The sequence below is a fragment of the Phragmites australis genome, chromosome 2 (assembly GCF_958298935.1).
Source record: "Phragmites australis chromosome 2, lpPhrAust1.1, whole genome shotgun sequence".
Lineage (NCBI taxonomy): Eukaryota > Viridiplantae > Streptophyta > Magnoliopsida > Poales > Poaceae > Phragmites > Phragmites australis.
Window position 1 is genome coordinate 26006484 of NC_084922.1, and position 15698 is coordinate 26022181.

At 46.4% G+C, this 15698-nt stretch overlaps 1 protein-coding gene and 1 pseudogene across 1 annotated transcript; both read left to right on the forward strand.

Annotated features, from left to right (window-relative positions):
- Window positions 1-4476: 4476 nt before the first annotated feature.
- Window positions 4477-5391, forward strand: LOC133904363 (uncharacterized protein At1g26090, chloroplastic-like; annotated as a pseudogene).
- A 1115-nt stretch (window positions 5392-6506) lies between these two features.
- LOC133905479 (probable protein phosphatase 2C 6) lies at window positions 6507-11660 on the forward strand. The gene is made up of 4 exons (XM_062347284.1): window positions 6507-7527; window positions 7658-8029; window positions 8134-8239; window positions 10807-11660. The coding sequence occupies exons 1-4, from the start codon at window positions 6835-6837 to the stop codon at window positions 11145-11147; spliced, it is 1512 nt and encodes a 503-aa protein (XP_062203268.1). The 5' UTR covers window positions 6507-6834; the 3' UTR covers window positions 11148-11660.
- Window positions 11661-15698: the final 4038 nt, after the last annotated feature.

Below are 15698 nucleotides of genomic sequence, written 5' to 3' on the forward strand. Positions count from 1 at the left end.
GACCCATCACTAATAAAAAATATTAGTGACAGGTCTAGATCTGACCCATCACTAATGACTCCACATTAGTGACGGGTCTGGTCCTGACCCATCACTAATATGTGTTTTAAAAAACAAAAAAAGGGAAATAATTTTTGGTCTGAAAAAAATTTGACACCCAACCAGGCACCCGACAAGTCACTGCTCACCCGATCGCACCTGACCATTCACAAGTCACCCGATTCTAGGACTCGAACTCACGACCTCAGAAGTAAGCTCTGTGTGTGTAACCCCTCTAACCATCTCACCTCCCATTCGTTGTTGAGTATAATAGCAAAATCAATCCTTTTGACATCTTCTAATTGAACGTTTGAATGGCTATTTGAACATTTAAATGATCTTAAATGAAAATTTTGTCAACTACAAAGTTGTAGATCTCTCCGAGTTCTACAATGTTCATATAAAGTTTGTCTCCATCCGACTCTGTATAAAAAAATTTGTGTCTAACCTATGCAGTGTTCAGTAAAACAGTCACAACTTTTGCATATAGAGTCCGATTTTGACGTTTGATCTCTACTTTCGAAGCTAACGAGTAGGCACATCCGAAAAAAATATAGGTCTTTTGACATGTACCGTTATTCACCCCCAAAAAAGTCTCAAAAGACACTTGATAGGACCTCTAAAGTTTTTGTCAAAAATTGACCTTCTCCGATTTGCCTAGAAATTTTGGAGACATAGTGCTACATCTGAAAGTTAGTGCTACGTAGACATTTAATCAATCCAAGTTATCAAACCCACGATAAAAATCTTTGAATTTAAAATTTTTAACTTTGTGACCCTATATGTGTATTTTTCAATGATTCCTATTAGTTTTACACTAGATTCAGCACATTAGTTTGTGGCCTTGTATGTGGTTTCTTTGATAGCCTTTATATATTTATTTGTGCATTTATATGGCTTCAGATAAAAGAGTGAAAAACTACAAAGTTATAGACCCCGTCGAGGGATACAATTTTCATATAAAATTTTTCCCCATCTGAGTTAGTATAAAAAAGTTATGATTTTTTTACCCGACCAGCTATCACTTTAGTCATTAGTAGTGATGGGTCACCTAAAGGCCCGTCACTAATAAATTAGCCATTAGTGACGGATATCTTTATCACCCGTCATTAATTAGTGTGCCCTCTCTACCCATCACTAATGACTAACTCATTAATGACATGTCTTTAGGTAACCCATCACTAATGAGTGTACTTTCTCTACCAATCACTAATGACTCTATCATTAGTGACGAGCTTTGAGGTCACTCGTCACTAATGAGTGTGCTCTCTCTACCCGTCACTAATGACTCCATCACTAGTAACAGGTTTTGATGTGACCTATCACTACTATCTTTAGTAACAGGTTGTTCCCTCGCCGTCACTAATGACCCCTCATTAGCAACGGGTCTTAGCCGAGTCCCAACCCGAGCCATACATTAGTGACATGTTGTCATTTAACCCGTCACTAATAGTGTATTAGTGACGTATACTGAGCAGCCCTCACTAATGACTTGCTTCCTTTAATGGTTTCTTACGTAGTGCTAGTAACATCAACATATGTATTCATTGTGACTGAAATACCAAATTAAGTAATGCACTTGTAGATTCTAGATTCCAGATGTCGGTGATGACTTCTTTGTAGTAGTGAAGATCCTAATCAATTGCCTAATCGTCTCCAGCGGAGTTGCCAAATTGTATTGGCACAAAAAAAAATGATCCTCGCGCCAACACACAGATCTCCAATAGATGAAGGCCACAAGTAGTAGATTACTCTATTTACTTGGAAGCAAAGGATGGTTTTCAGGCAAACCAACAAAGGGTACAAGCCTCGATTACGGTGAGATGGCTGGTTGCTTTACAAGATAGAACAACAAAGCATAACTACTCCAATTTTGTAGGAGCACTCGGCTAATTTACAAGCAAATCAGCAAAGATGATAGGCCTAAATTTTGGTGAGGGTGTCGGCTAATTTACAAGCAAACTAGAAAAACATAGATCTATTCTATATCCTACTCCTAGAATGTGAAAAATAGAGCCTAGAAATGGAACTATTATGGTAGATTGAAGTTGATTGTTTTTCTCCGATCATCCCCGTTTTATAGGGTGCAGGTCTTTGCTAGTAATAACTCAGGACTCCCACCCATGCAAACCAAATATATTTCCTTTTTCAACTCGACCACATTACTATAGAATATCTTACTTCTGTTTTTATCTTTCCCTAGCCAAGAAGATTTTCTCCTATTCGATCGCGTATGTTCTCAAATATATCTCTATACTATAAAATAAACACCTAACCAAATAGTCTCTCATATGTTGCATAATTCGGTATGTGTATTAAATATGGAAAATCCACGTTTCTAAACCAAAGAAAAAACATCGCTTTTATTCGGTCGTATGCATTACCTAAGCATGCCAAAATGTGTTATAAAAATTGAAAAAATGTTACATCACTAACTGAAAAATGTTGTATAATTAACCATAAAAAGTTGATTTGGTAACAAACCAGAATATATTTCATAACTAACCAGAAAATAATGAACTAATTATAAACTAAAAAATATTACATAATTAACTAAATAATATTGAACTAGCCACAAAACCAAAAAATATTGTACAATAAACTAGAAAACTAAAAATTTAAGCGTACTCATGTCTTAAGACCATCTCCAACCATATTTCTTTCATTTTATTCTCTTTCTGATTTCCTTTCCCGTTCACATTTCTTTTATTTTCTTTCATCTCCAACAGTTTTCCTTCGAGAAGAATCACGAAGAAAAAGAAGAGAGAATTTCGTCCTGAAAGGAATGACCTTGGGAATTCCTTCATGATGAGAACTGTGAAGGAAAGTCGTTGAAATGCTGAATGAAACAAAAATTCCTTCACAACGGAAATCTGGACCCTGAAAGGAAGCCCTTAGGGTTGGTGTAAGACCATCCCCAATCATATTTCATTTATTTCATTTCTTTCCCGATTTTTCTCTGTATTTCTATTCCTTTTTATTTTCTCTCATATCTAATAGCTTCTCTTCGAAGGGATTCGTGAAGAGAAAGAAGAGAAAATCTAGTTTTGAATAGAATAATAATGAGAATTACTCGGTGACAGAAATTATAAAGAGAAATAGTTAGAACGCTGGAAAAAATACTTGTGTAAAATAATTCTAAGCTCCGACGACGACGGGTGGGATGGTCTAATCATCATAGATGCCAATTCCAGCACTGTTGACCGCTCGTCACGTCGCAGGCTTGCCGGCTCCACGTGGCGACGTCGATAGCTGGCGCGTCATTTTCTGGGTGTCTTTCTCGCTCGCGGCCTTTCCCGCTACTAAAAAAGGGTGTTTGCTTCGGTGACGCAAACAGAGCTCGTGTCCACCGGTCCAAAACGAATCTCATTTCAGGTGTAACTTGTGCACTACTACCACTATCACTCTGCTAGGCCACTTAAATTGAATACGGCGGTAGTTTCTGTGAATGTTGGTACAGTATTACTAAATACAATTCCAGCTGCACAAACAATTCTAAAAGCAGTGTTCTTTTTTTTAAAAAAAATATTAGTACTTCTAAAAGTAATAGGCACTAACAGTGGACTTGGCAGCAACATTTTTCCCACAGCATCCAGCAGAGGACATGTGGCCAACGCACAGCGGGTCGTGGCAGGCCAAACCTGACAAGCGAGACGACGATAGCCAACCGTACGCAGCACTAGACAGATAGGAGCAGCGCAGTACTGGCAGTGCCCATCCCATTTCCATCCCTCCGTCTCACGACCATACTTTTATTTGCAGATTATAAAAAATAATTTATAGATAGTAAATTATAAAAAGCTAAATTAAAAAATAGATTATAAAAGCTAGATGGTATAATATGCAAAGTTAGTAGAAGATGAATTGCTAAATTATTACCGTCTAGAGATTAGATTGTACAATCCAACCTATTTATTTTAACATACAAATTATGATTATAATTTGCAATCTGCAAACTGAAATAAACAAGACCTACTAGCTTCACTGTCCATCCCATGTCCATTCCTCCACCTCATAGTCATACTGGTTAGAGCATCTCCAGCAGAACTTCTATCACACTATCCATCCCACATTCTAGCCAAAATTCGCAAAAAAAGGTCTCCAACAGACACTCCATCAGCCTCGCTATTTTAGAGACCCCTCCTTCCCTGGTCTCCCGCACGCCAAATCTGATATGCCTCTCTCACGCCATCCCCAACTACATTGTCTCCGTGTGCTTGCGCCACCATATGGATAATGGAGCCCAAGCCTACGCAGCTGGACTAGAACGGAGCCACTGTTTTTTGACCATCGCCGCCGCCAGGTTCCTATCTCTGGTGGTTTGATTTGTTGGCGCCGCAGATCTGGCTCTACCGAGGCGAAGAGAGACCAAGCCAACGCCGAGATGGAGCCTCGCGAGATCCAAAGAGATCGCGAGGGAAGCCGATGAGATGGTGAATGGTGCCATCCTTGGTTGTCTTGGCAAGGCAGACCCTCGCTGTCGCCCACCGGAGAGGCCGCAGTCGTCACATGGTAATCCCTAGTTCCGATGGCGCTGGTCTACCTTCGAAGCTGGTGACCTTCTTTGGCAAGGATGGCTTCGGCAAGACCATCGTGGCCACTGTTGCCGCCCAGGTGAGAGCTTATTTTCTCCAGGAATCGTCACCATTATTATGTTGATGGAAAATTGTAGTTTTGGTGTGACCTTTCGACTTGCTGCAGCCTTGATGACCTCAAAAGTGGAGCTGAATACAAAGTAAAACTACTAGTCAGTGTCATATTAGAGTGTAGTTTTGGATTTTGTTATATGAATCATCTCCCCACTATATTGGTTAATGAAAGAATGGTTCTTCTCCATGTTGCAGTATTATGCAAGTGAAGGCTTCAAGACATGCCTGATTAAGTTAGCTATTAGACTGATGAGGATGAAGTATTCATTTTCAGCTGTTGTTTTGCATAGGATAGATTGTAGGAGAGGAGCTTGGAGTTTTACCCGAAATGGATTCGATCTTCAGTCTTGGTTCTTCAGAAGCTTCTTAACTTCTTTTCATCAGGAAGCAGTAGTTCACAACTGGAATTTGATGTGGTTGTGTATGATTGCAACAGTACAAAGGAAGTTTTGTGGCTGATAGGTGCTATTGACGGAGCAAGATATAGGTTCATCTTGCTTGGCTATAACCTTAACTTCAGTCAGGATTCTAAACTTATATATTATACTATACAAAAGACAGGTCTTCCTTGAGGTATTTGAGGGAACTAGCTGAGAAGACTGATATAGGAAGACTGGCTTCTCCTTCATTACTGAAACTAGTATATGATGTTGCCAGACCAAATGGTAAAACTAGTGAAGGGAGACTGATAACAGAGATATGAATAAAATCGAACAACTTCTTGAAGTAAAATTTCTGGTAGTTTTACTTATCCGGAGATTCTAATGTCTGATTGTAAAGTTGCAATATACCAAAATGAAATGTGAGGAATGCTCTGCTTTAATCAGCGTACACTGCTTTAGGTCTATAGGTCACAAGTAACCAGTTATTTGTGACTACATGGTCAAATGAAATGGGTAGTATGGTCTTAGACAATTTTTCATGTGATTATCCTCTTGCATCCTATGTGCATTTTGAAACACTTGACTGGTTGTCATATGAAGTGTTCTTAAGACAATCTTTTGTGTTAGACAATGTTGTGCAGAAACTCTGTTAACTTTATAGGAGACTATCAGGTTGATGTTTATTCATGCTGACGCTGAGAATTTACCGATCTGTTGTTTTGTCTGAAAATTGTAGTATAGGGGTAGATCAGAACTATTGATCGAAGCCGGAGACCAGAGGTGCGCCATAAAATTGCCACCGGAGATACATGGAAAGGTTGGGGGTGCCAAGTTCGTTGATATGAACCTTATTGTAAGCATCCGGTAGTAGACTTGTAGGCACCAACTGCTATTTGAGTCCCCCACTTCAGATCTATATTATGAGAACTAGGACGAATCGCATGTTTGGTTCTAGACTAAATTGTGTGTACTATATGGTAGTAGTATATAGTTGTTGTTTGTTTTAAGCAAGGTGAAACTACACAATACAACTCTTTTAAAGATAGAAGCACACAGCTAGCCGTTGGAATTATAGCTATTAAAAATATAATTATTATAAATATAGTCGTTATAAATATATGATTAGTTAAAAAAATTACTAAGATATAGAAGAATAGAATATGAAATATGAATAGTTCTATTAAAGTGGAAAGAGATCAGAAAAGAGAATTTGTAGATAACTATCTATATAAAGATAGATGTAATTTAACTAGTTGCTAAACATGCTCCTAATCCTACTAGCTTCACTGTCCTGCCGCGCGGGCCCACCTGTGGTCTCCTCACTGCCGCTGCCGGGTGCTTGCCGATCCCGCAGCCCCTGCGCGTCCCATCCCTCCGCGTGGCCTCGACACCTGTCCCCCCCCCGCACGCACGGGAACAAGTGCACGTAGCTCTTCCCCCTCGCCTCGCCTCACCCTCCTCCTCCCTCCTTTCTGCAGGCTACTTACCGAACCCAACAGTTACCCTGCTCAACGGCCGCCAATCTCCCTCCGCTTCCCCGTTCCCTGGGCCGACGCCGCGTGCTGCTCGCTTACTGCGCACTTGGTGCCGCGCGTAAGTTTCCTTCCTTGCTGACGAGGAGGGCGCTGCCCTGTGGCTTGGTTCGGATCCGCGCCTGGTTGCTAGCTCGGCGTGCGAGCGGGAGCGGTGCGCGGCGTGGTGGGGCGGATCGGCGCAGATCTGGAGGCCCATGAGGAGGCGCCGGCGGAGGGGTAGCGGGAGCGATGCGGTGCTGCGGACGAGGAGGTGAGCCCGCGTGGGAAGGTGATCCTGGCGGAGGGGGAGGCGGAGGCGGAGGCGGAGGGGTGGGGGAGGCTGGAGGGACGGAAGACTTCGTAGCGGTGGTGGCCCCGCTCGCCGCGCCGCCGGCGCCGGCGTTTAACCCCGCGGCGGCAGCGGACCCCATCGCAGCGGCGGTCGTGGGGGCCATGGAAGGGGTGTCGGTGCCCGTGCCCCCGGTCAAGACAGCGTCGGCGGTTGAGGACGACGCACTGGCTCCGGAATGGGAAGGGGGAGAGGCGTCGGTGGCGGGGAGCCCGTGCTCGGTGGCCAGCGACTGCAGCAGCGTAGCGAGCGCAGACTTCGAGGGGGTCGAGCTGGGCTTCTTCGGTGCGGCGGCAGGTGCCGCGATGGTGTTCGAGGACTCGGCAGCATCTGCAGCCACGGTCGAGGCGGAGGCAGGGGTCGCGGCTGGCGGGAGGAGCGTCTTCGCCGTGGACTGTGTGCCGCTGTGGGGTTACACGTCCATATGTGGCCGCCGGCCGGAGATGGAGGATGCCGTTGCCACGGTGCCGCGATTCTTCGACGTGCCGCTATGGATGCTCACCGGCAATGCCTTGGTCGATGGGCTCGATCCCACGACATTCCGTCTGCCCGCACATTTCTTCGGCGTGTACGATGGCCACGGTGGTGCACAGGTGAGTACCCAATAGTGACTTTGTATAAAGAGGCTAATTTTGGATTCCCATGTAAAAACTATGTGAGCAAATCAAACAGTTTCTGGTTGGTACAACCAAAATTGATTGCATTTGTCTCTATTGTTTCCAGGTTGCAAACTACTGTCGGGAGCGCCTCCACGTGGCGCTGGTGGAGCAGCTGAGCAGGACAGAGGAGACTGGGTCTGCAGCTAACTTGGGGGACGTAGAGTTCAAGAAGCAGTGGGAAAAGGCCTCTGTGGACTGCTTCTCCAGAGTGGATGACGAGGTTGGTGGCAAGGCGAGCCGTGGAGGAGGCGGTGGCTCAGGCACAAGCGATGCTGCTGCGGCGGTTGTGCTAGAACCTGTGGCACCAGAAACTGTGGGTTCGACGGCGGTGGTCGCTATCATCTGCTCCTCACATATCATTGTCGCCAATTGTGGAGATTCACGAGCAGTGCTCTACCGTGGCAAGCAGCCCGTGCCTCTGTCGGTGGATCATAAAGTAAGCTCCCCTGTGATGCTGGCATGCTTTTAATTTTTTGCCATGACCTTTTAGTTCACATATTAATTGGATGTTGACTGCTTTGCTCTCTGTTTGTGCTTTAGCCTAACAGGGAGGATGAGTATGCAAGGATTGAGGCAGAGGGTGGCAAGGTCATACAGTGGAATGGCTATCGAGTTTTCGGTGTTCTTGCAATGTCTCGATCAATTGGTAAGCATGTTATTACTCTTCAGCAAACTGTCGTACTGATATGATAGAAATCACCTAGGTTTACTATTGGGTATTGGCATGATTTGGATATTTATGGGGACGATCTTTCAATTTCTGTTAATGGAGTACTAGTTGATGTATTAGTTTACCAACATCTTTATACTTCTAGATTTGGTGATAGGGAATGTGATGGTTGGTAATAATTTTTGTTACATGGTGATTTACAATTCTTGTGTGGTGTCGTGTCCACAGCAGCAATAAGGGCCATCACCTAAGATCATCTGTGCTGATGGAAGACGCTTGCTCTTTCATCAATCTTTGACACAGCTTATCTGGGCAAGCGAGCAGCTAAAGCTATCTGACAAAACAGAAAGGATATACTATTGAGCTAATCCGTCGCATGCATGGTAGTAAATTAGCAATAAAGACTGGCATTAAGCAGCAGGTAACAGTAGCTAATTAGCTTGCTTTGATTTGTGCATTAAGCAGCAGGTAACAGTAGCTAATTAGATTGATTTGATTAGACATAATGTACTGCATGGTCTTGTTTTTGTTTCCTTTAAATAAGAGATAAGCAAAAAAGAAAAGCTACAGTCTTAGCGCAGCACAAATATTCCTGCGTGTTCTCACGTGTGTTCATCGTTGTTGACTCCAACATTTGGCATCAGAGCCTATGTTATCAATCTAGATGTTGCTATGTCGTCATGGGCTCCTAGGGATTCGCAATCAAGGACTCATCTGCATTGAGGCCGTCGTAGCTCACTGACACCTCCGCGCCAACCGCAACACCGTGACGGTGGTTGCCGCGAGATGATCGTGCAACGTGTCGTCAAGGAGGCGTCAGACTCGGTGGTCTACCACACGCTCACCTGAACCAACTACACCGAGTGGGCGCTCGTGATGCGCGTGAACCTGCAGGCATATGGTCTTTGGGAGGCAATCAAGCCCGGTGGTGGTGACTACCGCGATGACAGGCGTCAAAGATGCTATCAACTCTTGCCGTCAAGGACACCGCCAAAGGCACCTAGGATGCGATCAAGACGATGCATGTCAGCGTTGAGTGTGTCAGAGAAGCGAATGCACAGCAGCTGCAATGCGAGCTTGACGAGATTGAGTTCAAAGATGGCGAGTCCGTTGACGAATTTGCGATGAGGATCATGAGTCTCACCAACAACCTCCGAGTCCTATGGGATGATGTCACTGATGTTGAGATGGTGCGAAAATTTCTGCAGGTCATCCCAGAACGTCTCCAGCAGGTCACCATCTCCATCGAGGTCCTCCTTGACCACGCTCTCGATCAAGGAGGTGATCGGTCGCTTGCATGCTGTGGAGCAGAGGTACAAGCTCGGCTCTTCGGTCGGCAATGGAGGGTAGAAGTTACTCATAACTAAGAAGTGGCTAGCTCGTGTGAAGAAGCGCGATGGCGAGGGAGGATCCAATAGCGACAGCAATGGCGGTCCCATCGTCGTCATGGAAAAAACCGCGGGTGCGGTCTCGGCAACGGGCCTCACGATGGCAACGCCAATACGTCTGGCCCAGGAGATGGTCAGGACCAATGCCAGAACTACGACAAATTTAGCCATTGGGCCAAGGATTGTTGCAGCAAGCTGAAGCGAGATGAGGCCCACCTGACTTAGGGTGACGATGGCCAAGGCTTGTGTCGCACCGCCTGCCACATCCACTTTGCTGCAACCCACTGTGTTGGCATCCCCTCCGCCACGACGCTGCCCTCTCTAGCTAGTTGAGACGAAGGTATTAGCATAGCTAGATCGAGAGGAGGATCACAATGATCAATTGTGGTACCTCGACACCGGCGCCACAAACCACATGACCGGATCATGCGCCGTCTTCTCCGAGATCGACTCCGGAATCCCGGCCACATTCTCGACATCTTGTATTGTTCCTGAGTAGACCTGAAGCTGTGGTATACTATATAAAGCTGTAATTTTAAGTTAAATATGCATAATGCATACAATGTAACATGATGCATTCAAACCAATGGGCAATGGGGTTTCGAGACATTGTTGGATTGATGCGGAACCTGCGTATATAATTCCTGGGCATTCTTCCCTTTTTCTTGTTCTGCTACATGCTGTGTTTTGAGTTCCTGACTTCCAAAGTAGTACGTTTTCTACTTTCATTCTCCAGTGCTCCATGTATATATTTGTATTTGGTTTGGTCACTAGCTTACTCTGTTAGTTTCTATGTACTTGTACAAGACCTTTCACGGTAGTCTAGCTCACAAATCTTTTTGCTGAATTGGGAATTTCTCCTCTAGCCACCGTGAACTTTTTTGCTTATTATGAGAGTGGTCATGTATGTTTCTAGGTTTCTTTTGTTCATTAGTGATAGCAGCATATGGAATTTTTTGGCCATCGATTATGTTGCGCTGAGCGGATTATACTCGGGTCTTATGTCTTCCATTCTCAAATCTGTTTATAGAATTACTGAATACTCTAGCTCGCTAGTTTTGTTTGTTACTATTAATTTTGATATAAAACAAGAATCCAAAATAGTGAGACGTACATGGTGTCATTTGATTTATAATGTCTTCTATGTGTTGGCAGGTGACAGATATCTGAAGCCATGGATAATACCAGTCCCAGAGGTCACAATTGTTCCTCGAGCAAAGGATGATGAGTGCCTTATCCTTGCCAGCGATGGCCTCTGGGACGTAATGTCAAACAAAGAGGTATGTGATGTTGCCCGCAAGCGGATACTTCTATGGCACAAAAAGAATGGCACAAGCTCATCATCAGTCCCACGACTTGGTGATTCCGCAGATCCAGCTGCTCAAGCTGCTGCCGAGTGCTTGTCAAAGCTTGCTCTCCAGAAGGGGAGCAAAGACAACATTACCGTTATTGTAGTTGACCTCAAGGCACATCGGAAGTTCAAGAGCAAAACTTAACCATGGCCTGATGAACAACTAGTGAAAAATTGCTAGGAACCTATAGATTTGGAGAATCCAAATTTTAGTCCGCTGCCTTAGTATATTATTACTTAGCCCAGTTCTTTCTTTTCTCAGCTTTTTTTCCCTCCCCATTTGGGCTGCCAAGGGCTGTATTCCCATATATGGAACAGATTGCAAAATCCGCATCAGGGTTTGTCTCCTGATTGCGGTGATGATCCTGTTTTCTATTCTTCTTTCTTCGTTGCCCCGTATTCTTTTTGTTAAGCCGGGCGCGTCCATGTATCTGGTAATGTATATTTCAGCTTGTAGGGTACAGAAGGAACAAAGTGTTATAAAGGATTCCGTATCCTGCCTGCCTGACGTGAAATTCACCAATACATCAGCTGGTAATACTATGTTGTATGCATCGGAAATTTGAAGCTTGATTGCTCCGTGAGGGAAACCTTTTGTTTCTGGACCGATTGTGCCTGATTGTTACTGTTAAGCTTGCTAATGCGATTGTTTCTGCCATAGGGTGTATTTGTTGTTTGATTCAGTGAACAAGTTCAATGATCAATACTGCAGTCAGTGCTGATCCATTGACAGAACCAGAGTGTTTGAGGATCTCCGCTGTCGCTTCGAATGTAAAAAGCTTATGCACTGCTCCGGTTTTTTTTTTTTTCAGAATAAATGCCCCTCAGGGTTATTCTGAGTGTTTGATTTTTTTGCGCATTTCAGGGAACTAGCAAGGTGGCGCGGCTAGACTTGTTAGTTTCTTTGTGACTATTTGTCTTTGTACATTATTATTTTGTCCCTTATACGGTTATTTAAAATAAAGTTATTCAATGTTCATCGTAGTTTACTTACTCTGAACTTAAGTATAATGTAGGTATATCTATTTAATAATCTAAATCAATATGGTTATTCGAAATGAATAAAGATGTTCAATGTTCATCGTAGCTTACGTACTCTGAACTTAAGTATAATGTAGGTATATCTGTTTAATAATCTCAATCAATATGGTTATTTGAAATGAATAAAGATGTTCAATGTTCATCGTAGCTTACGTACTCTGAACTTAAGTATAATGTAGGTATATTTATTTAATATGTTGATAATATGTGCGATAAATTTTCTAATTAGTTTATATGGAAATCAGAGGATCTTATGTGATTTGTGGGCTATTGTATTCACTCCTAATCGCGGCCCATTTTGATGCAACTGTGCCACTTGGCAAATCCTCTGCCGTTCTATGAGTAAAGGCATCACTGTGCCGTTACGTATCCTGGCCGTTGCATCACTTTTTCACGGTGATGATTTCCATTTCAGAACAACAAACACTACGGTGCCTGTTTCTCCAGGCCTATTAGGCCCGCGGTAGGGCCAATAAACGATGCCCTCGTTCATGTCGACGCTTCCCCTACGCATCTCTCTCCACACCAGCGCAACAATGGCCGATTCGGCGCCTGGACCTATGAGTCTTGCCGCTGACAGTCGCAATGCCGTCTTTCTTTGAGGTCACCCCGGTTTGATTCCCGCCGTTTTCCTCTACCAATTTGGTCCCTTAAGCGAGTGACAAGTAGGCGTGGAGGTAGGCAAGCATGAGCAGCGGGAGTATGCAGCTCCGGCTGCAACAAGTTGTGTCACGATCCTCAACGGAAAAAGGGGGTAGAAGGAATCGGAGAGGAAGAAGGGACGGGGAGAAGTTCGCCGGAGCTCGGCTTCCTTCAGACAAGGTAGAGGCTCAGGAGAGGTTTATGCGTTTACAGTTTTCTTACCGCTCACACGCCTACGCACGCCTCAAATACCCATCCACCCGGGCCACATCACTTGGCCCGTTCCGAAGACTCCTCCTGAGCTGGCTCAGCCCGCCAACCGGGTCTTCTCCTCCAGCTGCACCGGTGGCTTCAGCATCGGGAGCAGCCGTAGGCAAAGCAGTCAGCTCCTCTGGGGCCTGTTTGGTTCCTTTCTTCTGTGGCCTGTTTGGTTCGGACCCTGGCGCAGGCAGCTCCAACCAGACAGTAGCGTCAGCCTCAGATGATTCAAATCGGATGCGTGAGGACGCTGCCTGGCCAGGTAGCGCTGGCCAGGACTCGATCCAAAGGAGCCCTAGCCCTAGTGCCGGCTTGTCCCCAAGCCAAGCCGCCAATGATGGAAACCTGTGATGCAACTTTGATTGGTGGCAAGTTCTGGAGCCATACCTTCGGCTGCACCAGATTGTGATGGGCTGTCTCTTCTCACCCTTGGGCCCTCTCTTCCAGGCCCGGCCGAGGAAAAACCCCACACGAATGCTATTGCCCCCTGCCCCTCGTCGCCGCTCCTCCTCCCACCCTAGACCATGCTCCGTCTTCGAGTACCGCGGCGCCTCCAGAAGCTTCCGGGAGCGCAGCGATGGTGTGGTTCCAGTGTGAGGACTGCAACGAGAACCTCAAGAAGCCCAAGCTCCTGCTCCGCCTACAAGGTGAGACCTACGCCCGCCTCTTCCCCCCTCTATCGGGATCGGTCGTGTGGTTGTGGCTCACCAGTCGATGTTTCTTTGCGTTGTGGCTGCAGCTGTTGTGCATCGATTGTGGCAAGTTCTTCAGCCATGACACCGTCCAGGCGCACACCCAGTGTATCTCCGAGGCCGTGAGTTCCTCCCCTCCCCTATGAATATCTCCTCACATTTACTGTTTCTATGTGAAATTACAATGAAATGCCATGTGTTCGGTAGTTGTGACGCCCTCTTTTGTTGTGGCCCGTCCCCCCCCCAGCCCAGCCCATCTTTCTCTCTTTGACAAGCCGGACCCACCCGTCATCCCTCTCCCTTCGCTCCTCCCACGCCTGCGCCCGCGCCCGCGCCCACGCTCGCACTGCAACTGCACCGCCCGATTTCGCAGTCCATGTCCCGCGCTCGTGCCCCATGTCTCCGCAACGGGGCGCTCCCTCTCCGCGCTATAAATGGCCTCCGCAGCACCCCACCGCTCTCCCGTTCTCCCTCCACCCTGCCATCCCAAATCGCACCGCCGCTTGCCGCCCCAAAGCTCCACCACTCCCTATCCGACACGTCCGAGCTCTCTCGGCTTCCTAGAAGCACGAGGAGTATTCTCCACCCCCTCAACGCCGATCCGCCACTACACGACCTCCCCGCCGAGCTCCGATAAGCACCATCACCATCTCACCGTCACCATCCCCCTCCATTGTGCTTCGAGGCCCGCTAACCCTCTCTTCGGCTTCACAGGACCTTTAGCGAGCTCTCCCGACCCGCGGCTTTGCTTTTCTGTCACTATAGCCGAGCCCCCATTGAGCTCCGCCCCCGCTGTCGCCGAGGCATCTCCGGCCATCATGAAGTCCTCAGTGAGAATCCCTGTCATCGTCCCTTTCGTTTGCGCCGCTTCTCGTCAAGTTTGATAGCACGTAGCACGATCCCGTGTGTCGCCAGTGATGCTCCGACGAGAACCGACGCTACGCCGCTGCTTATGTATCGCTGTTGGCCGCCAACCCTCCCTAATTATCCTCATCCATCTGATCGTTGATGAACAACCACGATTAGATCCAGCCATACCCCTTCGTGAGCCACTAGGAAGCCGCTGTGGGGCACATAAGCCCAGTCAGATTATGTGATCCATGTCAGCGCCACGTGTCGGCTGTGTCACCCATCTGAGCCCGGTTAGCAGGCCTAGTCAGCGATGACATCATGCTTACGCAATAAATAGGTTTTTCAATACAAAAATAAACCCTTTTATTCTCTAAAATTAGGTAATTTTACATTTAGGTCCCTAAACTTTTCTATTTTCACAAAAATACCCTTTTAGTACTATTATTTTATTTTTAGCTCCTAAACTTTTATATAATTATAAAATAGGTCCCTAAATTTTCATATAAGTCTCTGAAACTTTTTTGTTTTTACAAATTAGCTCTTATTCTTTTTCAGAAAAGCCCATATTATTTAAAACTCTAATAACTTTCTCATACAAGCTTCGTTTTAAGCGATTCTTGTGCTCATGCGATCGTAGCAGCGAGTACTATCAGTTAGTAGGCTTTTCATAGCACTTTGTGTGACATCCGGCCCAGCCCAAAACTTCTTTTGAACTCGGCCCAGTTCGCGCGGTGCAGCTGGCCCGCACCCGCGCCCTCTTGCTGACCTATGGGCCCCGCCTGTCGGCACCTCCTTCCCCGCCGCGCCGCCCCCGCGCCGAATCCGCGCTACCCCGCAACCGCCGCGCTCCGGATTCGCCGGCACGCCCGCCCTTCGCGCCCGCGCCTGCGCAACGTACGCGCCTGCCTTCGCCGACCGCCGCCAAGACCTCCCCGGCCGATGACAAGCCCTCGGTGAGATTCCTCGTGCTCTCCCCATCCTTTTTGCGCTGTTCCTCGTAGAGTTTGGTAGCCCGTAGCGCGATCTAGGGTGTCTCTAACGAGGTTCCGGCGAAGTCCGAGGCGACGCCGCCGTCTTCCATCGCCGCCGTCCTATTTGCCCTCCCCGATCGATCTCGGCCGTCAGATCCGATATGAACGCCCCAGATTAGAAGGCCCCGTACCCCTTCGCTAGCCATTCAGATTGCGCCACGTGTTCCCTTAATCCAGTCA

What these genes read in the sequence shown, in the direction of transcription:
- LOC133905479 (XM_062347284.1), top strand. Translation starts at nt 6,835, where the DNA reads ATGCGGTGCTGCGGACGAGGAGGTGAGCCCGCGTGGGAAGGTGATCCT. An exon ending in CTCTGTCGGTGGATCATAAA is followed by an intron (nt 8,030 to 8,133) that starts GTAAGCTCCCCT and finishes TTTGTGCTTTAG; the next exon opens with CCTAACAGGGAGGATGAGTA. An exon ending in TGCAATGTCTCGATCAATTG is followed by an intron (nt 8,240 to 10,806) that starts GTAAGCATGTTA and finishes ATGTGTTGGCAG; the next exon opens with GTGACAGATATCTGAAGCCA.